Source organism: Lissotriton helveticus, chromosome 9, assembly GCF_964261635.1.
Source record: "Lissotriton helveticus chromosome 9, aLisHel1.1, whole genome shotgun sequence".
Lineage (NCBI taxonomy): Eukaryota > Metazoa > Chordata > Amphibia > Caudata > Salamandridae > Lissotriton > Lissotriton helveticus.
Genome location: NC_136070.1, coordinates 663,753,888 through 663,780,005, shown reverse-complemented (window position 1 = coordinate 663,780,005; position 26,118 = coordinate 663,753,888). Strand labels below are relative to the sequence as shown.

Genomic DNA, 26,118 nt, shown 5'->3' with positions numbered 1-26,118 from the left:
CCCACCACACAGCTCCACTGATGCACCCACCACACAGCTCCACCTACACAGCTCCACCGATGCACCCACCACCCAGCTCCACCGACACAGCTCCACCGATGCACCCACCACACAGCTCCACCTACACAGCTCCACCGATACACCCACCACCCAGCTCCACCGATGCACCCACCACACAGCTCCACCGACACAGCTCCACTGATGCACCCACCGCACAGCTCCACCGATGCACTCACCACACAGCTCCACCTACACAGCTCCACAGATGCACCCACCACACAGCTCCACCCATGCACCCACCACACAGCTCCACCGAGGCACCCACCACACAGTTCCACCAATGCACCCACCACACAGCTCCACCGATGCACTCACCACACAGCTCCACCTACACAGCTCCACAGATGCACCCACCACACAGCTCCACCCATGCACCCACCATACAGCTCCACCCATGCACCCACCATACAGCTCCACCCATGCACCCACCATACAGCTCCACCCATGCACCCACCATACAGCTCCACCCATGCACCCACCATACAGCTCCACCAAGGGACCCACCACACAGCTCCACCGATGCACCCACCACACAGCTCCACCGATGCACCCACCACACAGCTCCACCGATGCACCCACCACACAGCTCCACCAATGCACCCACTAAGCTCCACTGATGCACCCACCACACAGCTTCACCGATGCACCCACCACAGAGCTCCACCGAGTCACCACCACACAGCTCCACCGATGCACCCACCACACAGCTCCACCAATGCACCCACCACACAGCTCCACCAATGCACCCACCAAACAGCTCCACCTGCACAGCTCCTCCGATGCACCCACCACACAGCTCCACCGAGGCACCCACCACACAGCTCCACCGATGCACCCACCACACAGCTCCACCGATGCACCCACCACACAGCTCCACCGAGGCACCCTCCACACAGCTCCACCGAGGCACCCTCCACACAGCTCCACCGAGGCACCCTTCACACAGCTCCACCGAGGCACCCTTCACACAGCTCCACCGAGGCACCCACCACACAGCTCCACCGAGGCACCCACCACACAGCTCCACCGAGGCACCCACCACACAGCTCCACCGAGGCACCCACCACACAGCTCCACCGAGGCACCCACCACACAGCTCCACCGAGGCACCCACCACACAGCTCCACCGATGCACCCACCACACAGCTCCACCGATGCACTCACCACACACCTCCACCTACACAGCTCCACAGATGCACCCACCATACAGCTCCACCCATGCACCCACCATACAGCTCCACCAAGGGACCCACCACACAGCTCCACCGATGCACCCACCACTCAGCTCCACCGAGGCACCCACCACACAGCTCCACAGATGCACCCACCACACAGCTCCACAGATGCACCCACCACACAGCTCCACAGATGCACCCACCACACAGCTCCACAGATGCACCCACCACACAGCTCCACAGATGCACCCACCACACAGCTCCACAGATGCACCCACCACACAGCTCCACAGATGCACCCACCACACAGCTCCACAGATGCACCCACCACACAGCTCCGCCGATGCACCCACCACACAGCTCCGCCGATGCACCCACCACACAGCTCCGCCGATGCACCCACCACACAGCTCCGCCGATGCACCCACCACACAGCTCCACCGATGCACCCACCACACAGCTCCACCGATGCTCCAACTAAGCTCCACCAATGCACCCACCACACAGCTCCACCAATGCACCCACTAAGCTCCACCGATGCACACACCACTCAGCGCAACCACAGCATCCCTCAGCGAAACCACAGCATCCCTCAGCGCAACCACAGCATCACTGGTTCAAATATGTTCTTTCAATGTTTCAAGCTGTTTTCAAGCTTTCACGCTTTATTACAAATCACAAAAAGATGTTAATATTTCACTTCTGTTCTTGGATTTTCGTCACATTAAAAAACACTGAACATAATCTTCACAAAAGTTATTTACAAAAGTTTAAGCTATTGCCATTACAAATTAAATAAATTATTTAAGTATTAATTATTTAAAACAAAAGCCATTGTTATTTGTAATATCAATACATCTAAGTCGCGTAAATACAAAACATGTTGCATTACAAATGCTATAGGTGTCACATTTGCGAAAGTTATAACTATGAGCATTGTAAATGACAAAGCTATTAATTTAGCTATTTTAAAAAATAACACAAATAAAAAAAAATCATTTATAAGACCAATAGCTCAAACTTTCCTAATGCGAGCCCTATTGCATTTCCAATGCTTGTTTGTTGTTGTTGTTGTTGCGATTCTTTAGTTACAGGAAGATTGGCGCTGCCATATAAGCTGTCATTTTCACTTGGTCACCTCCATTCTAAGTGCTTCCTCTATTTTGACATGCAGGCGATGGGCCGGAGAGGGCCTGCACCAGAGCTGCAAGGAGTAGAAGTAGCTCTTGCGCCTGAGGAGTTGGAGCTAGATCCCATGGCCATGACCCAGAAGTATGAAGAGCATGTGCGAGAACAGCAGGCACAGGTGGAGAAGGAGGACTTCAGCGACATGGTGGCAGAGCATGCAGCGAAGCAGAAGGTGAGATTGTTGGGATAATCAAGCTAAGGCTCCCTCTTTTCTGTTTTATACTCATTTTTACATATAAATAAAGATGGAAATCGATGATTTCTGTCAGTATTTTGTTTTAAAAGTGGATAAATCCAGAAGATTGTGCTCCTTGTGTGTGACTTTCCATGCATGAATTCCAGACCAACAACTGAGCACATAAAAAGCATGGGGAGTTAAAAAAACAGTATGAGATTCCCTTAAACACAGGCATTAGTTAACATATTTGTATATAGTGCTGTATTTATGTGTGGGTGTAGGTTTTGTTATATTTGGCTGCTTAATTCTGCTTAAATACAAAATAAATATGGATCAATACCAATAAAATGGTCAAAAAATAAATAGGGATAAATACAGACAGAATGTCAGAAAACGAAATTCCATAAGACCGATAGCCCTAATTATAATTGAGCAATGAAGTCGGCCTGAACAGGTAGTCAATAAGGAGTGGAAATGAGAAGTGAAGGCATAGCCCAAAATTAGGATAGAGTGGTACAAGCATCCAAGTAAGGATAAGAAGGGGGGATTAGGGGTGGTGCTGATTATACAGATTGAGGAGGATAACTGGGGAAGAGTGTGAGTTCTGCCCAAGGGAGTAGGAGAAGCAACAATCTTGTGGGCATACAAGTCTGAAAAGGTGTCAGTTTGCAGCCATTGTGGACGAAAAATTCAGGGTACTGAAAAGAAATTGCATTTTATAAGTCGGTCAGTCTCAGAATGCACCCACCTGGAATGTAGGGGAGGGTGTGAGTTTATAGAAATGAGTGAAAGAGGGTTTGTGAGAATTCATAAGCGTCAAGTTGAGGGGAGTGGAAACATGATCATTTGGTCAAGGTAGAAAATTGGGTAAAAAGTTGCTTGTTGTAAATGGTGATGGCGAAAGCATCTATAGAGGCAGGAGTGTGCGCTTTAGAGGTGGACCGAACAGTTTACCATAGGTTAAAAATGCAGCTTGATATAAAAATTAGTCTGATTACTCTGGAGTAGTCTCAGACCATGCTGAGAATACAAATACTAAAATCTTTCTGCAGATGTGCTCGCATGGCAGCACATGATTACATTGAGAAGCATATTGCTGCAAACTCTGCGCAAAGGTGCGATTTCCTTTTTTCTTGTGCCCTTTGACGCAGATTCGGAGTTCTCCATGTACCTTGATGGCTCCTCTTACCACTGTCAAGCTACAACTAATTAGTCTGTGGCGATATTTTTCAAATGATTCCTCACTCTAGGTTTTAATCTGTTAGTCACTATGCTACATGATTATCGATCTGTCTTTGAGAAATTTAACAGGCATATGTCAGAGATCATGAGAATTACACTTTACTCCACTTTACTATAGTGTCCTTAAGAACATAACCACATTACCCCTGAAAGTCCTATTTGGCTTCCATTTTATTGTCGTATAAATCTGCAAAAGCTTTAGGATACTACCTCCATAAGTCTAAGATATATACATAAGTGTAGATGATTATTTGTAACTAAATAAAGCTATTGTCAGTTAGCTGGTCTCCAAACTCTCAAGTCGTGGGAAAAAGCAGTTTCTCCTTGGAGACTCCATACCCATTCTTCCAAAGCAAAGGCAGCCTGTGTGATCTTTCATTATCACTGTGTAGATATTTGTTGGACACCAATGTGAGTTGCCCCTCACTTTCTTGTTAATATTATAGAATGTCTGTGGCTTTAAGCCAGGTGTGTGTGTGTGTGTGTGTGTGTGTGTGTGTGTGTGTGTGTGTGTGTGTGTGTGTGTGTGTGTGTGTGTGTGTGTATATATATATATATATATATATATATATATATATATATATATATATATATATATATATATATATATGTTCGAAGCATATGAGCTGCAGATACTACACTTCTGCATTAGATCGCCACCTGGTGTTGGGCTTGGATGTAGTCACTAGGTAGGTGACTCCATCCATAGATTGTTTTTTTCCGCCACTGGGTTCGGATGAACTTTTTACGCTCCGCCTCGAAATCTACTTTTCAAGTACTTTGAAGCGCAAAAAATCTTAAAAACTTTACTTAACTAACTTCGATATCGACTGACATCATTTCGACTCCATCAACTCGATTCCGGTCGTCGACGCAGGCCGTTGGGCCTATCCACGCCGTGAGGCCTACACCTCATGGAAAGGTCGCCATTTAAGAAGTGCCCCGAGTGTGGAGCAAAGTTTCCACACAGTGACCACCATGAGGTCTGCAACCTGTGCTTATCGCCAGAACACGACGAATCCAGCTGTACAGCCTGCGCGTCCTTTCGATCCAAGAAAACCATCCGAGATCGGAGGGCCCATCGACGAGACATGCAGAGATCAGCTCCCGAACCGGTAGACATTTTTTCGACGAGAAGGTTGCACTCGTTCCCGAAGAAGATTCCGATGATCTCCAAATCGTATCAGAGGCGGGCGACTCAGATGACTCCATACCATCGGGTCAGTGCGTGAGTACTACTGCCCCTGCACCACACACAGCACCCAGATCAAAGGCAAAGGTCAACACTCCGCCTCCGGGGCCCAGTCACGAATGAAAAACCACTTCGAAAGCCCCGCCATCGAGGCCGGCTCCGAAGAAAGCAGTTAAGCCTTCCAGTAGCTCTTTACCGAGCAAGCTGTACGTGCCGATCCCACCAGCTCCCTCGGCACGAAACCGAAAAAAGTCTCGGCTTCAAGACCGTCGACTTAGAAAGACAAAGGTGCGAAGCCACGTCCGACGCCGACGAGACCAGCTTCCACTCAGAAGACATCGTCTTCGGTACCGAAACCGACAAGGCCTGATTCCGATGTGCCCAAGCCCTCGAAACAGCCTACGACACCGAAAACAACGCCAAAGGACAATGTAACCCCTCCTAAGGCTAAAGACAAGCAGCAATCTCGTCCGGAACCGAAAAAATCGGTGCCGACAAAGGTTCCACAAGGAGAAGAACTTTTCCAACCAGAACCTCTGCTAAAGAAGATCTACATTGACCCAAAAACAGGTGCTGTAACCACTATCCCACACAAGAAGAGGAAGGCAGATACAACACCCACACCTGTAGTACCTGCCAAGAACAAGGACTCCGCCACAATTCCTATGCACCCTTCTTCTCTTATACTCCCTTCTCCTTCATCCCCTTTTCCTCTTAACATTTCACCACAGATTTCTCCTGCACATTCTCCTACTCTGTCTTCACACTCACCTCAAAACGATGATGAGTATAGCCTAGGGAAAGGGATAGACCCAGATGAGCCTTTCCCATACCCTTTAGATGATCCAGACTGGGAGTACCCAAACCCAAGGGATGTACCTGATATTCCTGACCCACAGTCATACCCATCAAAACCTTCTCCCCCAGAAGATAACATTGGTTTTGGACACCTATTGAACAGAGCTGCCGTTTACCATGGGGTCACTATGCACTCTGATGAGGCAGAGGAGGATTTTCTATTAGACACATTTAAACAATCGCAAAGGTCTGTTCAAATTCTTCCTATGATTAAAGGGGTCAGCAAACATGCTCCAGAGGTATTTAAAGACCCTGTACGTACTAGGATCCTAAACTCTAGAATTGAGAAAAAATATAGGCCTGCACCTGACGATCCAGCCTACATTAAAGGACAACTACCATTAGATTCACTAGTTGTATCAAATGCTAGGAAAAGGGCAAACTCACAAACGTCAGGTGAAGCATCCCCACCTGACAAAGAATCTAAAGTCATAGATGCCTCAGGCAAAAGAATAGCAGCGCAAGCTACTAACATATGGCGTATAGCTAACACGTAAGCCTTCCTTTCAAGATATGACAGGGCTCATTATGATCAGTTAGAGAAACTATTAGAACATCTACCTGACCAATATAAAACGCAGGCAACCGACCTTATACAAGAATGCAAGCTAATTTCCAGTGCCTCAATCAAGTGTGCCATTGATGTGGCAGACACTGCGTCTAGAGCTGTGAACACTAGTGTCCTACTTAGAAGACATGCGTGGCTACGCATTTCAGGATTTAAATAGGAAGTGCAAACTACCATTTTAAATCAACCATTTAATCAAAATCAATTGTTTGGACCAGAGGTAGACACAGCACTTGAAAAGATGAAGAAGGATACAGAGACTGCCAAATCTATTAGAGCTTTACAGTCCACACAAGCTAGAAGTTCCTTTTGTCGCTCCTTCTACAGAGGAGGCTCCAAATAGACTGGAGCAGACAACACAACATCCTTCAAATCTAACACACAAACATCCTCTAACAAAGGTTATTTTAGAGGAGGATATAGAGGAAACAATAACAAAGGAAGAGGTCGGGGTAACAACAATAATCGAACCTCTTCCACCACAAAACAGTGAATTCCCTCTGCTTCCCTAACAGCATTCCACTCCTGTGGGGGGCAGATTAACACAGTTCCTACCTGTCTGGAATTCCATTACAACAGACAAGTGGGTAAGTCAAATTATCCAATATGGCTACTGCCTCGAAAGTCCTGTCACTTCTTCAAAAGGACGCAGTAGAAATAGTTCCTTTACAGCACCAAGGAACAGGGGTTTACTCGATGTATTTTCTAATACCCAAGAAGGACAGGACACTAAGACCAATTCGCGACCTCAGGCCCCTCAATCATTACATACAATCAGATAATTTTCATATGATCACTTAACAACAAGTGCTTCCACTGCTGCAACAAGGCGATTTCCTTACAACACTAGATTTAAAGGACGCCTACTTCCACATTCCGATACATCCTGCTCACAGGAAGTATCTAAGGTTTGTACTAGAAGGACAACATTATCAATTCAAAGTCCTTCCATTCGGAGTTACAACAGCACCAAGAGTATTCACAAAGTGCCTAGCAGTAGTAGCAGCACATCTCAGGAGACAACAAATACATGTCTTCCCTTATCTAGACGATTGGCTCATAAAAGCCAAGTCATTCAATCAGTGTGTTCAAGACACACATCAGACAATTCAAACATTGCACGACTTAGGGTTTACAATAAACTACACCAAGTCGCACCTGCAACCCTCTCATACACATCAGTATCTAGGGGCTACAATAAACACGTCCACAGCTCTAGCGTATCCCAGTCCAGCAAGGATACAGAGCATTCAGGCCTTAGTCACAAGCTTCCAACATCAACACTCTCTCCAAGCCAGAGTGTTCATGAGACTAATAGGCATGATGGCATCTTGCATCTTCATAGTACCATATGCAAGACTGCAGATGCGTCCGTTACAGGAATGTCTAGCACAACAGTGGAACCAGGCTCAAGGGCAACTAACAGACCTGGTGTTGGTAGACAGCCGCACACATCGCTCTCTGCAGTGGTGGAACACCAAAAACTTGACAAAGGGACGGCCGTTCCTCGAACCTGTTCCACAAATAGTGCTCACAGCAGACGCATCTCTTACAGGATGGGGAGCCCATCTCCTACATCATACAACACAAGGACAATGGAACATTCAACAGAAATTTTCATATCCACCATCTAGAGCTGCTAGCAGTATTCTTAGCACTCAAAACATTCCAAGTACAAGTACAAAACAAAGCTGTATTAATACGGACGGACAACATGACAGCTATGTATTATATACTAAAACAGGGGGGGACACACTCTCTACAACTGTCCCAGCTTGCACAGAACATTTGGAGATGGGCTATTCCACAAAATATATGTTCGAGGCATGTGGGCTGCTAAATTCATATCTGTTGCATTAGATCGCCGCCTAGTGTTGGGTCCGGATGATCGCACATTGTTGTCCTGGAAGAGTCTTCGAAGTATCCCGAGATAGGTGGCTCCTCCCCTGGACTACAGTGCGCATGGGCATCGGCTCCATCCCCAGATTGTTTTTTTCCGCCATTGGGTTCGGATGCGGTCTCGACGTCTCTCTGTCGGAACCGAGAAAACTAGCTTTTTTACGGCCAAAAGGCCTTAGTTTCATTATGTCGGTATTGTTTGCGTACGGTCTCGAGTTCTTCCGTCTCTTTGAGTCGGAATCTGCGGAGTCGTATCACTCTTCGGACATCGAGGCCTTCTCATCGCAACACGACCAGAACTTTTCAGCATGGAGCGGAGCCCGTTTAAATACTGTCCCATCTGTGGGTCCAAATACCCACATATCGACGCGCACGCGGTCTGTAACAAATGCCTTTCGCCAGACCATGACGAGGACAGCTGCATGGCCTGCTCCAGATTCAGGTCAAAGAAGACGCTCAAGCTTCGGCGCGCGGTGCGCCTCGAGGCCAGACAAGCGGCCCCGGCTCCAGAGAACATCTTCGGCGAACAGGAAGAAGAGGGCCTAAGCCATCATCTTGAAATCTCGCCGCCCGCGACGGAGGTCGAGGCGGATCCGGAAGACGACTACGGAGTCGTGGATCAAGGCCTTGAATACGTCGACGAGGTAGGGGACGTCGAAGAAGTTTATGGGGCCGCGGAAGATAGCTCAGGGGATGAGCTATGCCCCGAAGGTTACGTGGATCAGGCTCGGGTCACGGGATCGCCACTCGGCCTTACCCAAGACCCCGTACCGCAAGCCACGGCCCTGCCTTCAGGCCCGGCCACGGACATACTTGCTACGCAGCCCGTATCGAAACCGAAACCGACACAAACGGTATCGACTACACCTAAAATGGCCGACCCGAAAACGAAACCGAAACTAACGGATTCGAGTGCATCTAAGATGGCGGCCGTTCCACCGAAAACACCAAAGCCTGCTACCTCATCGACTCCGTCGACCTCCGGTCCACAGAAGTCGAAGAAGACTGTCGATTCGACAGTGCCGAAGTCGTCAACGGTGGAGGCATCCTCTAAGAAGGTCGTCCGGCACGGGTCGACCGGGACGACGCCGTCAAAGTCCGCAAAAGCCAGCGACAAGACTCCGGTACCGACTGGGACGTCGTTAGTCGGACGCGTGGTTGACGCGGAGCCTGTGCGATCCCACGGATCGAAGAGCGGAAGCTCAACACTTCGGTCCAAGGACTCGGTGTCTACGGCTGCAGCATCGACGTCTAAGACTCCGAAGGGCCCACAAGACGTCGGTTCCAAAGGCAAGGTGAAGGCCTCCTCGTCGGCGCCAAGTGCCGCCGTGAGTGACGCATCCCTCATCGCCGATTCACTCCAGAGAATTCGGGATAAGGCCTCTACGACGTCGGCTCCGGCGCAGTCGCACCAGAAGCCGATGGACATGCCGGCGAAGCCTGCTAGCAAACTTCTCTTCCTTCTGCCGCCGAAGGAGGCTCCAAAGGCCTTTGCGCCAAAGACGGCGCCAAAGACATCGGACTCGTCCACGTCTGCTGGAGTATCGGGTCGACAACTCGACTCAGGAGACGATTCGGAGCGTTTTATCAACGCAGACACGGGCAAGTTGACCTTTTACAAGAGGAAGATCACTTCCCACCCAGTGGACTCTTATGTTATCCCACTGAAGAAGAAGAGGCTTGCACAGGACGCTCCAGTCCTGATTGAACCTATCCAGCCTCCTCCTAGAAGGAGTCCGACACCTTCCCCCGAACACTCTGAGGGAGAGGAATATGGACAAGATGACCAGTACACTTTCCCCATCAATGAACCCGATGCACAGCAGGATTCCTATGACGACATAGGCGACCAAGGGATACAGATTGTGGGGCAGGACCCACAGCCTTTCAGTGCACGTGCATCCCCAACAGAAGACTCTGCAGGTTTTCATGCACTCATTGAACGGGCAGCTGCTAATCATGATGTGGACATGCATGCTGACCCAGTGGAGGACGATATTCTGTTTGACACTTTTTCTGTCTCCGAAAGGACAGTAAAGACTCTACCTATGCTCAAAGGTGTCCTTAAGCATGCTGCGGACATCTTTAAAGAGCCTACCAGGGCGAGGGTGGTCAATCCACGCATCGAAAAGAAATACAATCCAGCACCTGCAGACCCTGCATACATTCGGGGACAGTTGCCACTAGACTCTCTTGTGGTCGCGAATGCCCGCAAACGGGCAAACTCCCAGACGACGGGTGAAGCTCCTCCCCCAGACAAGGAGTCTAAAGTGCTTGAGGCAGGGGGCAAAAGGGTAGCTGCGCAAGCCGCAAATTTCTGGCGTATTGCGAATACACAGGCACTATTGGCACGTTATGATAGGGCGCATTACGACACCCTTGAGCAAGTTTTAGAACACCTGCCTTCGCAGTTTCAAGAGGCTACCCAACTGCTTATAGAGGAGGGCAAACTCATCTCCAACGCAGCCATAAAGTGTGCACTTGATGCCGCTGACACAGCAGCTAGGGCTATTAACACTAGCGTCATGCTCAGACGACAAGCGTGGCTACGCATATCAGGGTTTAAACCGGACATTCAAACGACCATACTCAATCAGCCCGTCAATCCTGATAATAATAATAATAATAAACCACATTTGTATAGCGCACAATCACCCGTTAGGGTCTCTAGGCGCTGGGGGCCGTCGGGAAGATTAAGCAAGCTATTGCCCAGAGTCGCATGGTGCTGGGCTAACCTGCCGCCGGAGACGGGGATCGAACCCAGATTCCAGCGTCAGTCGCCCTGGCCGCGGCGCCACACCTCTCCCTTATAGACTGTTTGGTCCTGATGTTGACACCACCCTCGAAAAGATTAAGAAAGACAACGAAACAGCTAAGTCTATGGGGGCCCTTCAATCACAACAATTCCGGGGCAACACTTTTCGTCGCTCAGGTGCACGTGGAGTCACCAGAGGACAGATGGGTCAACAATCACAGTTCACTAGAGGTGGAGCACAGTCCTTCTACCCAAAGCAGAATAAAGGGAATTATCGAGGAAACAGTACCAGAGGATGTGGCAGAGGAAACAACAACTCCCGCTCCCCTGCCCCAAACAAACAGTGACTCTCTGTCACTGCCCCCCGACCATTTAACACCTGTCGGGGGGAGACTACAGCAGTTCCTGCCACTCTGGACAAACATCACCACAGACAATGGGTACGACAACTTGTCCAGTACGGTTATTGTCTAGAGTTGAAGTCCACTCCACCCAACATTCCCCCAAGGCAACGGCCTATGTCCGCAGAGCACTTGCACTTATTGCAGCAAGAGGTAGTGGTGATGCTGCAAAAAGGCGCAATCGAGCTCGTGCCAGTGGAGGAGGAAGGCACAGGGGTATATTCCCTGTACTTCCTTATTCCAAAGAAGGACGGATCTCTCAGACCCATTCTGGATCTGCGTCCCCTCAACCTGTATATACTGTCAGAACATTTCCATATGCTTACACTGCAACAGATTCTTCCCTTGTTAAACCAAGGGGACTTCTTGGCAACCTTAGACCTCAAGGATGCTTATTTCCACATACCACTACACCCATCCCACAGAAAGTACCTCCGTTCACTATCCAAGGAAGGCATTATCAGTTCAAAGTCCTACCCTTCGGAGTGACCACCGCCCCAAGAGTGTTTACCAAGTGTCTGGCGACGGTAGCGGCGCACCTCAGGAGGCAGAATATCCATGTCTACCCCTACCTAGACGACTGGCTCGTTCAAGCCAAGTCGGAACAACAGTGCGCCGCGGACATGTCGACTACCATTCACCTCCTTCACAATCTGGGCTTCTCGCTGAACTACCCAAAGTCGCACCTTCAGCCGGCACATGTCCGGCAGTTTCTGGGCGCGACGATCAATACCCTGACGGCTATGGCTCAGCCAAACCAGGTCAGGATAGACAGCATGCAGTCTCTGATCCAAAAGTTCAGACCACAACACTCGCTTCCAGCGAGAGTGTTCATGCAGTTGATTGGCATGATGGCCTCCTGCATCTTCATAGTCCCTCACGCACGGTTACATATGCGTCCGCTCCAGGAGTGCTTAGCAAACCAGTGGACTCAGGCTCAGGGACAATTGACAGACCTAGTGTTGGTTACCAGTCGGGCGTTCAACTCTCTGCATTGGTGGAATCCACACAACCTTTGCAAGGGCCGACTGTTCCAAGAGCCAGTGCCACAGATTACCCTGACGACGGACGCATCTCTCCAGGGATGGGGAGCTCATCTGCTCACTTACACAGAGCAGGGACTATGGACGACGCAGCAACAGAAGATGCACATCAACTATCTGGAACTGATGGCAATCTTCATGGCGCTCAAGTCCTTCAATGTACATCTGTGCAACAAGGTAGTGTTAGTCCGGACGGACAACATGACAGCGATGTACTACATTCAAAAGCAGGGAGGCACCCACTCGCCACAGCTGTCTCATCTGGCTCAGAGCATGTGGAAGTGGGCCATTCAGAGGAACATTTTCCTCATGGCAGAACACCTCCCGGGCAAGGACAATCAGATGGCGGATCTGCTCAGCAGATACAGCCATCAAATGCACGAGTGGGAGTTACACCCATCAGTACTCCGCCCGTACTTCCAGCAGTGGGGTCATCCGGAGATAGACCTGTTTGCCATAAACGAAAACGCAAAATGCCAACACTTTGCCGCCAGGTTCCCTCACCCACAATCGCAGGGGAATGCGATATGGATGAACTGGTCAGGCAAATTTGCGTACGCTTTTCCACCAGCCCCTCTGATACCGCTGGTGGCAAGAAAACTAAAGCAGCACTCGATGACACTCATCCTAGTTGCTCCAACGTGGGCACGCCAACCATGGTACACAACGTTTATGGAGCTCTCGGTGGTGCCGCATCAAAGGCTGCGCCTAACGCCCAGGCTTTTGACGCAGAACCATGGAGACATTCAGCATCCAGATCCGCAACAGCTCAACCTGGCGATCTGGCTCCTGAAGTCCTAGAGTTTGGCTACCTTCACCTACCTCCAGAATGCATGGACATCATCAAGGAGGCAAGGAAGCCGACTACCAGAGCATGCTATGCTGCTAAATGGAAGCGTTTTGTTCTTCACTGTACAGCCAATAACATAAACCCGCTAGATGCATCTATCCCTAACATCATTTGCTATCTGTTACATCTTTACAAGTGCAATCTTGCCTACACTTCCATTCGGATACATCTATCCGCCATAGCAGCTTACCTTCAGAACAGGCAACATCTCTCTGTCTTCAGAGTGCCTGCCATTAAGGCTTTCCTTGAAGGTCTGAAACGAGTCATTCCCCCAAGAACACCGCCAGCTCCGGTGTGGAACCTCAATGTGGTCCTCACCAGGCTGATGGGACCACCTTTTGAGCCACTACACTCGTGTGAACTCCAGTTCCTAACATGGAAAGTGGCTTTCCTTATTGCTATTACGTCACTGAGACGTGTTAGTGAGCTGCAAGCGCTCACAATCCAAGAGCCATTCATACAAATTCATCCAAATAGGGTGGTACTACGTACTAACCCTAAATTCCTTCCGAGGGTGGTGTCGCAGTTTCATCTCAACCAAACTATTGACTTGCCTGCATTCTTCCAAAACCCACAAACGGTGGCGGAAAGAATGCTCCATACTTTGGATGTTAGAAGGGCGTTGATGTACTATATTGACAGGACACAACACTTTAGGAAAACAAAACAACTTTTTGTTGCCTTCTCGCCACAGCACAAGGGCAACCCTATTTCCAAAGCAGGAATAGCCAGATGGATTGTTAAGTGCATCCAGATCTGCTATCAAAAGGCTAAACGCACCTTAACAATACCCCCAAGGGCGCACTCCACACTCAAATTGGGGGCATCCATGGCTTTCCTGGGGAACATTCCTTTAGAGGACATTTGTAGAGCAGCCACATGGGTTACACCACATACCTTTACAAAACACTACTGTGTTGATGTGCATTCCAAACAGCAGGCAGCTGTTGGGCAGGCTGTTCTCAAGACACTTTTTCAGGTTTCTGCAGCTGGCACGGGCAACCGCCGCTAATGGAGGGACTGCTATATATTCTATGCAACAGATATGAATTTAGCAGCCCACATGCCTCGAACTGAATATGCTACTTACCAGTATGCATCTGTTCTTGCCATGTAGGGCTGCTAACATTCATATCGCCCACCCTCCTCCCCGGTGCCTGTCGCAGCTGCAGACATACTCTTGCATTCAATCATTAGCATGGACATCCTTTACACTTTACACTCCATCTCTGCCACAATGGCTAAAAACAATCTGGGGATGGAGCCGATGCCCATGCGCACTGTAGTCCAGGGGAGGAGCCACCTATCTCAGGATACTTCGAAGACTCTTCCAGGACAACAATGTGCGATCATCCGGACCCAACACTAGGCGGCGATCTAATGCAACAGATATGAATGTTAGCAGCCCTACATGCCAAGAACAGATGCATACTGGTAAGTAGCATATTCAATCTGCTAGCAGAGCACCTTCCAGGAGTTCACAATCAGATAGCAGAACTGCTGAGTCGGCAGACACAACAAATTCACGAACGGGAACTACATCCGCAAGTTCTTCAACCATTTTTTCACAAGTGGGGTCATCCAGACATAGATCTGTTCGCCACACACAAACGCAAAATGCCCAACCTTCGCCGCCAGGTTTCCACACCCGCTGTCCAAGGGCAATGCGATATGGATGAACTGGTCAGGCAGATTTGCGTACGCTTTTCCGCCACTACCACTAATACCATTGGTAGTACGCAAGCTCAGACAACAGTCCCTAAAATTGATCTTGATAGCTCCCACATGGGCACGCCAACCGTGGTTCACCACACTGCTAGAACTCTCTCTAGTTCCACACCAAAAATTACAACTGATACCTTCCCTGCTAACGCAGAACCATGGAGACATCAGACATCCAGACCCAAATCAACTGAATCTGGCAATCTGGCTCCTGAAGTCTTAGTGTTTGGTTATCTTAACCTACCACCAGACTGTATAAACATCATTAAAGAAGCCAGGAGACCTACTACCAGAGCATGTTATGCTGCTAAATGGAAGAGATTTGCCATTTATTGCAACAATAACCAAATTGATCCCCTGGATACTTCTATCCAAAATATCATTTGCTACCTTTTACATTTACAAAGATGTAACTTGGCATATTCATCCATACGCCTGCACCTTGCAGCAATTGCAGCATATTTACAAAACAGACATCGGTCTCTTTTTAGAGTACCTGCTATTAAAGCATTTATGGAAGGATTAAAAAGAATCATTCCACCCAGGTTACCACCTTCTCCAGTATGGAACCTAAACGTTGTTCTTGCACGACTCATGGGTCCCCCTTTTGAACCTTTACACAAATGTGAACTGCAATTCCTCACATGGAAAACAGCTTTCCTTGTTGCTATTACCTCTCTTAGAAGAGTAAGTGAGATACAAGCTTTCACAATACAAGAACCGTTTTTACAACTACATCGTAACAAGGTGGTTCGAAGAACTAATCCTAAATTCCTTCCAAAAGTCATTAGTCCTTTTCATTTAAACCAATCGGTAGAGTTACCTGTGTTTTTCCAAAACCCTGACTCTGTAGCAGAAAGAGCTCTTCACACACTAGATGTTAAAAGAGCTCTTCTCTACTATATAGACAGGACTAAATCTTTTTGAAAGACAAAACAACTGTTTGTTTCTTTCTCTTCACCACATAAAGGCAACCCCATCTCTAAGGGTGGAATTGCATGGTGGATTGTAAAATGTATACAAATATGCTATCAAAAAGCAAAACGTACATTAACAGTTCCTCCTAGAGCGCATTCCACACACAAGCTAGGAGCCTCTATGGCTTTCTTAGGGAACATACTCATAGAAGACATATGCAAGGGAGCAACATGGTCTACAACACACACCTTCACTAAACACTACTGTGTTGATGTGCAAGCCATGCAGCAAGCTGCAGTAGGCCAAGCTGTCCTTAAAACTCTTTCAAACTACTGCAACAGATACAGGTGACCACCGCTAGGGGAGACACTGCTGCACAATCGATGCAAAAGTGTAGTATCTGCAGCTCATATGCCTCGAACGGAAAATGCTACTTTTGCAGCGTGAATCTTTCTGGATTCACTATGCTGTGCATTATTCCGCGGTCTTGTGGTTGGGTCCGGATTCGTAGTCTTTTCTTTGTTTTTTTTTTTTTTTTTTTCTTTGCCCAGGTGGGCGTCGGCGTCACACCCCCTTTGGGTGTATTTCCGGTGACGTCGGCATGCTTCCTGCGGAAGCTCCCACTCTTGGGCGCCATCTTCAGATTCTTTTTTTCCGCGGTCGGGTCTGGATCGTTCCCGTTTGGGCTCCAGACATTTTTGGAGAAAGAAGAAAGGAAATACAGAAAAGACGAGGAGAAGTCATCTGAAGACTCCAGGGGACTTCACCGACGAAAGACAAGCAAAGATAAGGCGTTTTCCATCCAGATCTTCGACGACCGTCGACGAACACGCGACCAGAGAGGCCCTGGACGCTCGAGGATGGACAACACGCCGTTCAAGTTCTGCCGTAACTGCCACCACAAGTACGCGCAGAAGGACCAGCACCCGGTATGCAACCTTTGCCTACCGGTGGACCACGAAAGCGGTGACTGCAACGCCTGTTCCGCCTTCACCCCGAAGACCCTTCGTGTGAGAGAGAGGCAGAGGGTAGCACACGCCGCCCTGCAGGGGAAGGCCCCGACCCCGTCGCTCTACGAGCTGGGGATGTCCTCCGAGGAAGAAGACAACGCTGCCGCCGAAGACGACAGCTACACGGTCGTAGAGACCGATTACACGAAGACTTCTGACAAGGTAGGAGACTCTTCGGCCCCCAAGAACCCGAGAGACTCTGAGTCTCGAAAAATCGAGGGCCAGACCCCGAAAGCGCCGACGCCAAAAAAGGCGGCGTCCGCGACTACTCCCAGGCCCAGCGGATCCTCAGAGAAGGAGTCCCCGGCGCCGAGAGCTGCTGATCAGCAGAAGACGTCGAAAATCGTCCCCGAAAAGGATCGATCGACGAGGGAGAAAGACCCGAAACTGTCGACGACGACCAGAGACCCGATATCCGGTTCGACGTCGAAAACTTCGACTCCGAGAGGCACGGCGACGAGCCATCCGTCGAAGAGAGCGGCGGAACCATCCGACGCGGAACACGCGGCCGAGATGGAAAAGAAAAGAAGGCGCCTCGAGGCAGAAATGGAGAACTTCATGCAGCGGAAAAAAGATTTCGACGCAAGGATGAAGGCCTTCACGATCCCTCACAAGACCAAGCCACCAGTGCTGGAGGCGGTCGAGGAGGAAGAAGAAGAGGTCGCCGAAGTCACCGAGCAAGACCAGGACGTCGAGGTGTTCGACGACCAGGAGGAGTACGAGAATCCCCACGAGAGCTACAGCTATGGGGAGGAAGATGAGGGCAGGACAGACACAGAGTCGGCGCCCTATGACCTTCAGGAGGTAGATTACATCGATGTCGACACCGACAGCCCGGAGGAGGTGGTCGACACCTACCCCTCGAGGCCCTCGCCGCCGGACGACATCGGGGCCTACAACGCGGTGATACAATCGGCCGCAGCAGCTTTCAAGCTCAAGCTCGACGAAGAGAAGCAGAAAGCAGACTTCCTTCTGGAAACGTTGCTCCCAACACAAACGAGGAGCCAGTTCCTCCCGATGCTCGAGAGCGTCTTGGCTCAGGGGAAGGAAGCTTTCAGGGAGCCCGCAACATGCAAGGCAGTAACTCCCAGAACTGAGAAGAAGTACAAGCATGCCGCAAAGGACCCGGCCTACATTCAGGGCACGGTCTCCGCAGACTCCATTATCACGGCCACAGCAAGGAGGAGGGCTAACGTACCCACTACCTCGGGCCCGCCACCGGATAAAGAGAGCAAAAGGATGGATCTGGTGGGCAGAAGGATCGAACGGAATGCCGCGACCCACTGGCGCATGGCTAATTCCAACGCCCTGGTAAACAGACACATGTACCAAATCATGGAGGGACTGGGGCAGTTGGTGAAGGACTTGCCCCAGGATGCCAAGCAGAAAGCCGAAAAGCTAATTGAAGAGGGGAAGAATGCTGCAAATTCTTGCCTTAAGACGGCCCTGGATGGGGCAGACACCGCCAGCAGGCTCATGATGATGGGCGTCACGGAAAGGAGACACGCCTGGCTCAGGATATCCGGTTTCAAACCGGAGGTGCAACACAGCATCCTGAACACACCGTTCAACGGCAGTACGCTTTTCGGACAAACAGTTGATGAGCAACTCAGCCAACTTAAGAAGGATAACGAAACAGCAAGATCCATGGGAGCATTGCAGTTCAGAGGGAACAAGAGGGGCACCCCGTCACGGAGGCCCGGCGGAAGAGGCGGAAACCAGCCAGGTACATCACACCAGGCTTTCCAGCAAACGCACCAGGCAGACTCGCAGGGTCAGCAGGGCCATCAGAAACAGCCCTGGCAGTACCAACAAAGAGGCCAGTCCTTTCGAGGGAGAAATGGACGGGGACAAAATAGAAGAGGGGGCCAGCAGCCCACCTCCAAGTGACTTCAAAAAAATCCGTGTGCCCACCCACAAAAAAGATCCCAGGGGGCAGCACGTACAGATGGGTCAAGACAAACTAGACACCTACGACCACAGGACACCAGTGGGAGGAAGATTAAGATTCCACCTCCAGGAGTGGAGAGGAATCACATCAGACAAATGGATACTCAACATTATCCAATTCGGATACTGCATAGAGTTGGAGGCGAGGCCAACAAGCAGAAAACCAAGAAGAAAGCCGCTAGCAAGCAAGCAGCTGCAGTGCCTTCAGGAAGAAGCAAAAGAACTCCTGCGGAAGCAGGCCATAGAAAGGGTACCCTTCAAGGAAAGAAACACAGGAGTATACTCAACATACTTCCTGGTACCAAAAGTAGACGAGACAATGAGGCCCATTCTCGATTTACGGTTCGTGAACAAATTCATAAGAACGCAAAAATTCAAAATGACCTCCCTGCAAGAGGTGCTCCCACAATTGCAGACCGGGGACTTCATGGTCACAATAGACCTCAAAGACGCCTACCTGCACATCCCAATGAACAGGAAGCACAAGCACATGCTCAGGTTCACCGTCGGAGAAAGCCACTACCAGTTCACGACACTGGCCTTCGGTCTAAAATCGGCACCAAGAGTTTTCACAAAGTGCCTCGCAGCAGTCGCAGCGCACCTAAGAAGGCAGGGAATACATGTATACCCTTACCTGGACGACTGGCTGGTGAAAGCAAACTCATACCAGAAATGCAAGCTGCACGCACATACAGTGACCAGCACGCTCATAAACCTGGGGTTCTCCATCCATTGGAAGAAATCATCAATGGAGCCGGAACAAGTGAAGATCTTCCTGGGAGCACAGATCAACACCTTACAGGGCAAGGTGTTCCCCAGCGAGAAGAGGGCGAGGGCGCTGGTGAAGGAAACTCGCCTCTACCGGAAGGGACAAGCTCGGACAGTGAGGACGGCGAGCAAGATCATGGGGATGATGGCATCATGCATCCACCTGGTACCGAATGTACGACTCCACATGAGACCCATTCAAGAATGGCTACAGGAGCAATGGTCACAAGCTACAGGCAGTTGGGAGGATCTAGTGGTTGTAACGCACGCAGTGCAGAAGGAGATGACATGGTGGACCATGGAGAACATAGCAAGGGGAAAGCCTCTAACGCCCCCAACGCCAACAGTGACCATCACCACAGACGCATCCCTGAAGGGATGGGGCGCTCACATGGAGGAGCTCAAGGTGAGGGGACTGTGGACACCGACGGATGCCACAAAGCACATCAATTACTTAGAATTGAAGACAATCTTCCTTGCACTGAAGGCCTTTCAAACAAGACTGTACAAGCACAAGGTATTGATACAAACAGACAACACCACTGCGATGTTCTACATCAAGAAGCAGGGGGGCACACAGTCCGCACCGCTTTCAACGCTGGCGCAGGAGATATGGAGATGGGCCATCCCTCTCAAGATAGACCTGCTAGCCATACACCTACCAGGGAAGGACAACATACAAGCCGATTGGCTCAGCAGGCAGACATCGGCATCCCACGAGTGGGAGCTCAATGCTCAGGAGACAAGATACCTGTTCGACAGGTGGGGGACACCATCGGTGGACCTGTTTGCCACACGCCAGAATGCAAAATGCCAAAACTTCGCATCCAGGCAGCCCGAGGAGGGGACACTGGGGAATGCCCTATGGATAGATTGGTCAAGGACATTTGCCTACGCCTTTCCCCCGATACCACTGATGCACAGAGTACTGAGCAAGTGCAGAGCGAGCAACATGACACTGATACTGGTCGCACCGCAGTGGGCGAGGCAGACCTGGTACTCGCAGATCATGGAGATGACACAGTGTGCACCCCACAGATTCAGCAGGAGGAAAGATCTACTGTCCATGCAGAACGGAGAGGTACTGCATCCAGAGCCAGAGAGCATGAGCCTAGTAGCGTGGCTCCTGAGGACATAGAGTTCGCACATTTGAGACTACCAGAAAGCACCCTGAGGGTACTTCGGGAGGCACGAAGGCCCAGCACTCGAAAGTGCTACGTTGCGAAATGGAAAAGATTCACAATATGGTGCAGACAGGAAAGACTCCACAATAAGATGAAGAGGGACTCCACGGTGCTAAGGTACCTGACGCACTTACTGGAGAAGAACCTTAGCTCATCCTCGTTAAGAGTTCACTTGGCAGCGATAGTAGCCTACACAAGGGGAGAAACGTGCAGGAGCTTCTTCACATCACAGGTGGTGAAGAGATTCCTAGAAGGAGCGAAAAGGATCGCACCACCCAAGCGGGTGCCGCCACCTGCATGGAACTTGAACACAGTCCTAACGGAACTCATGAAAGAGCCCTTTGAACCACTTCACAAGGCCTCCCTAAAGATGCTAACTATGAAAACAGCCTTCCTGGTTGCGATAACGTCCTTACGCAGAGTAAGCGAGCTTCAAGCGCTGACGCTACAAGAACCATACATACAAATACACAACGATAGAGTTGTGATGAGGACTGACCCACACTTCATGCCGAAGGTGGTATCCAATTTTCACATGAACCAGTCTATACAGATACCGAGTTTTTTCCAAAAACCCACAACCAGCGCAGAGAGAGCTCTGCACACCCTGGACGCCAGAAGGGCAGTCATGCACTACATTGAAAGGACAAAGGGGCACAGGAAAACGAAACAGTTTTTTGTGTCCTTCGCAAACAGCTTCATGGGCAAAGCAGTAACCAAAAGGACCATTGCACGATGGATCGCACAAACAATCCAACTCTGCCACAAACGGGCAGGACAGGAACTGGCTGAGGGGACACGTGCCCACTCCACCAGGAAGAAGGGCGCTACAATAGCCTTCCTGGCTAACACACCCATAGAGGACATATGCCTGGCGGCAACATGGGCTTCGGTGCACACGTTCACGAAGCACTACTGTGTGGACATACAAATGAACAAGGAAGCTCAAGTGGGACAGAAGGTGCTACAGCACATATTCAACACCCAACGCTCATCTTCCACCCAGCCGCCACAGAGATGAGAAACCGCTACAAAATCTATGCACAGCATAGTGAATCCAGAAAGATTCACGCTGCAAAACGAATAGTTTTCTTACCTGTCGGTGTAGTTTTGCAGCTTGAAGATCTTTCTGGATTCACTAGCGAACCCACCCACCTCCGCCAGAAAGATGAGGCTGGAGAGAGAAGAGGTGGTTAACTAAAGAATAGACTTTGAAAGTACAAAGCGGTAAATACAAACTAAGAAGAACATTGCCATTACTTCGGAAACGAAAGAAACACGGAAAAAAAGAACCCGAAGATGGCGCCCAAGAGTGGGAGCTTCCGCAGGAAGCATGCCGACGTCACCGGAAATACACCCAAAGGGGGTGTGACGCCGACGCCCACCTGGGCAAAGAAAAAAAAAAAAAAAAACAAAGAAAAGACTACGAATCCGGACCCAACCACAAGACCGCGGAATAATGCACAGCATAGTGAATCCAGAAAGATCTTCAAGCTGCAAAACTACACCGACAGGTAAGAAAACTATTCGTTACCAGTATGCATCTGTTCTTGGCATGTAGAGCTGCAGATCACTACACGCCCTCCCGCCTCCCAGGGACTTGTATCTGTTCCAGTTTTATCTTACTTAGATGCACACGCATGGACATCCTTTTTCTTTTACTTCTACTAACTCCATCATTTCCCATCATGGCAAAAAACAATCTAAGGATGGAGTCGATGCCCATGCGCACTATCGTCCAAGGGAGGGGTCGCCTAGCTCGTGACTACAAAAGACTTCTTCCAAGACGACAACATCATGCAATCATCCGAGCCCAACACCAGGTGGCGATCTAATGCAAAAGTGTAGTGATCAGCAGCTCTACATGCCAAGAACAGATGCATACTGGTAAGTAGCATTTTCCACATATATATCTATCTATCTATCTATCTATCTATATATATATATATATATATATATATATATATATATATATATATATATACACATATACATACATATACTTATATATATATATGTGTGTGTATATATATGTATATATATGTATGTATGTATATATATATATATATGTGTATATATATATATACAGTCTTTTTTGCTTCATGCTTATTTGAGTGCATGCTTTTTCCGTATCTCTATATTTTTAGGTGGACACATCAGATTCTCATCCTTTTAGAGAGTGAGGAGAGCAGGGCCACAGAAAAAGAGAACTTCAACTTTGTGGCAATTTCGGTACCCTCTGGCCATGCCACCCCCACTCCTCAACAACTCTCACCCAGCCAATACCCTCTGTGACACAAGGATAGTGCCCAGGGTACTGGGAGCGATTATATTTTTTGATATTTTTCCAGGCCTGGTTGTCGCTACAAGCAATTCCAAAATAGTTGTGGAGGGCTAAGAGTACAGGAGTCACAAAGCTGTTTCCTTGTTTAAGACTGAGAGAACTACCCATCTGAAATAGTGCTATCCGTGTGAATGGGACTCTTTGAGGTGTAGTCTGTGAATGAATGATACTTGGACATGTAGAAGGTTGCCTTCTGCCATGTTTGTGCTAAATTAACAGTTTTTTTATGTTCCACAGCAAAAGAAGAGGAAGGCTCAGCCACAGGACACAAGAGGCGGAAAGAAATACAAAGATTTCAAGTTCTAATCTTCATATTTGGGCAGAGGAGAAGACCTCCAATCCAAAGTTCTCAGCAACTTCATGAGTTGTGTTTTTTACAGAAACTCCTATAAGTGCCGTCCACTAACTCTCGGATATCCGTGGTTTGTGTTGGCATACTCCTTTTAAAATATTTCCTTCTGAAAAATCCTACACTCACGAATTGGAAGAGAGAAGAATCTCCTCAGTATTTGGAATTGCCACTGGTGGCAAAAGACTGTTAGCCTTACTGATCCTCTTTGGGAAGGTCTTGGAGGTGGGTAGGGCTGTTTTCTTTTTGTAAATAAATATAAAATCTACAATCCTGGTGTGGTGTTTCTCATAATGATGATATTTGAATTGTCCCTGTATGCTAGTCACAATAAGTTGATTGCATTTGTCCTAAATCAGCATGAACAGAGGAATTGATTGCTGTGCCTCTCACAGGAAGAAAACCTTATGTAACATCTTTATGATCATGCTAGATAGTGCTTATTGTTCAAACTTCTGTTTCATTATTGTGCATTGTGGTTTTATGTGCATGGGACAAAAAATACACTGAACTTTAAAATTCAATGGGTTCTTCTCAGATATCCGCTTAGCTTTAATCCGTGGCATGTTTTTTGGCTAAGCTTTCTGTAGTGTTGTTCATTGTGCTCCGATTTGAGGATTTTTCCCCAATTTGATTGATGCAATGGTTCATGTCTATTTGTGATGCCTTGCAGGAGGTTCGAGTTTTCGAAGATTGGAATTGCATAATGTGAGCGATAAAAGTGAGCACAGTGGTGTTGCTGGAGTGCTTGTTTAGCTATCGAGGGTAACTTAGATGGTAACTAGATAAAGGGAGGCTGCATCAAATTAAAAGTGGTCTTGGGATCTCGTCCTTCTTGAGGTATATGTTGGGAAAGTGGTTCTCTGCAAGGTTTTGTAGACCTGTACCATCCTTTCCTGAGCACTTTTTCTTACCTCCCGGTGTTATTCTTGGCATTTCTCTACAGTCGGGACGCCGAGGGACCCGATCTAGGTTTCCTGTAGAGCACTCTCACTGATCAAATTGATGATGAGTACCTCTCCCCTGCGCCCCGATTCTCTGGAACCGAATGTTATAGCGAAGATTTTTCTCGCAAAGCAGCCAGTGTCTGTAAGTATACAGACACTTTTTTATCTTCACTTTTTCCACACACCTTAGCGCGTGTGTAGGAGATAATCACCCGTGGCACCACTTTTGACACTCACTTCACCTCCTGGTCCTGACGAAAGTCCCGCCCAATTTTTTCCAGGGACTGAAACATGTAGACCGCTAACACACAGTCAACTCATAGCAAAAAACTTTGTCTATTAGTAGTTGCATCACATATTTTAACTAAATACCAAGAATAAATCAATAGGTAAGGATTCCCAGAGGTATATTTTAACATCCACCTTCAGCCACATCACACTGTTGCACGACACCCGCTCCGCTGTAGTCAGGCGTGGAAGCACAACCAGGCGGCATTCGGCTGCCTGGTTGGACCCCGATGATGAAGCATGACACCAACCAGGTTGGTGTGAGAGGGGTTTATTAATAAGACTAATTGAGTCCAGCCACCTGGCCAGAGCCACAAGTGACCAAGTATATTGAACACAGTGGGCGAGTCCACATTGATTCTTTACATTACATTTGGGGACAGGACGCGCCCCTAAAAACCCTCGCTTTCCCTACTTGTTTAACCATTACTCTACAGTCTCCAGACATTAAATGTGCAAGACATTTGCTAACTTAGCTTAAAGAGAACTTTTAGTCGTAGCAGGGATGTATGTGGCCCCCTTTTTCCAGGGTATTATGACTGGCAGTCATGGCAATGGATTTTAGTTCAAGATTGAAGCCGTTTTGTCCCTGCAACCCTAGTGTTGTGAAAGCCCGAAAGCTCACCCAATTATAAGTGCTGCCCATTCTTCCATAGCTGGATTCTCCTCCTCTATTCTTACATGTAAGATGTGTGTACAAAGTTTGCAGCAAGTATCTGTTGTATTTTTACATACTCCTCCAATCTACATTGGATCCAGAATAGTACAAGTTGTTTTTCTAAGTATCTGTTTCATCTTCAACATGAATCATACTTACACCATCCTCAAGACCACATTGCATTGGGGCACAAACTTCACTTTAAAGTACTTCTTTCAACCAAGTGAGCCATGGGTGACTGCCTGTTTTTTCCTGGATGACAAAGCAAATCTTTAATTATGCAGCCTGAAATCTCTTCTAGATAAACATGCTAGTTTACAAACCTTTTTCCCCATTCACGTTGGCTGTCTACATAATCCGGGCCTGAATATGGCACCGGCCATAAGTCCACAATCCCCCTTATGCCCATGATGTTAACACCTTTTTTCTGCTTTTGGGTGCTGAGAGAGCTCCTGGAGAAGTTGCTGAAAGTTTTTTGCAGATCTGGAATAAATTCCAAAGCAGTTGAAGCAACTTTGAAGATGTCTTTATTCTGGATTTCCCGGATATTCTTGGGTGAGATCTTCATGCT

General features: G+C 48.6%; 1 protein-coding gene across 1 annotated transcript in view; it reads left to right on the top strand.

Moving 5' to 3' along the window:
* Positions 1-23,925, top strand: part of SF3B2 (splicing factor 3b subunit 2) — a 374,355-nt gene extending 350,430 nt beyond the window's left edge. The window contains exons 20-21 of the mRNA XM_078660758.1: positions 2,410-2,595; positions 23,543-23,925. Coding sequence (XP_078516884.1) covers positions 2,410-2,595; positions 23,543-23,611 — 255 coding nt within the window. The 3' untranslated portion in view covers positions 23,612-23,925. The remainder of the gene's footprint in view (positions 1-2,409; positions 2,596-23,542) is intronic.
* Positions 23,926-26,118: the final 2,193 nt, after the last annotated feature.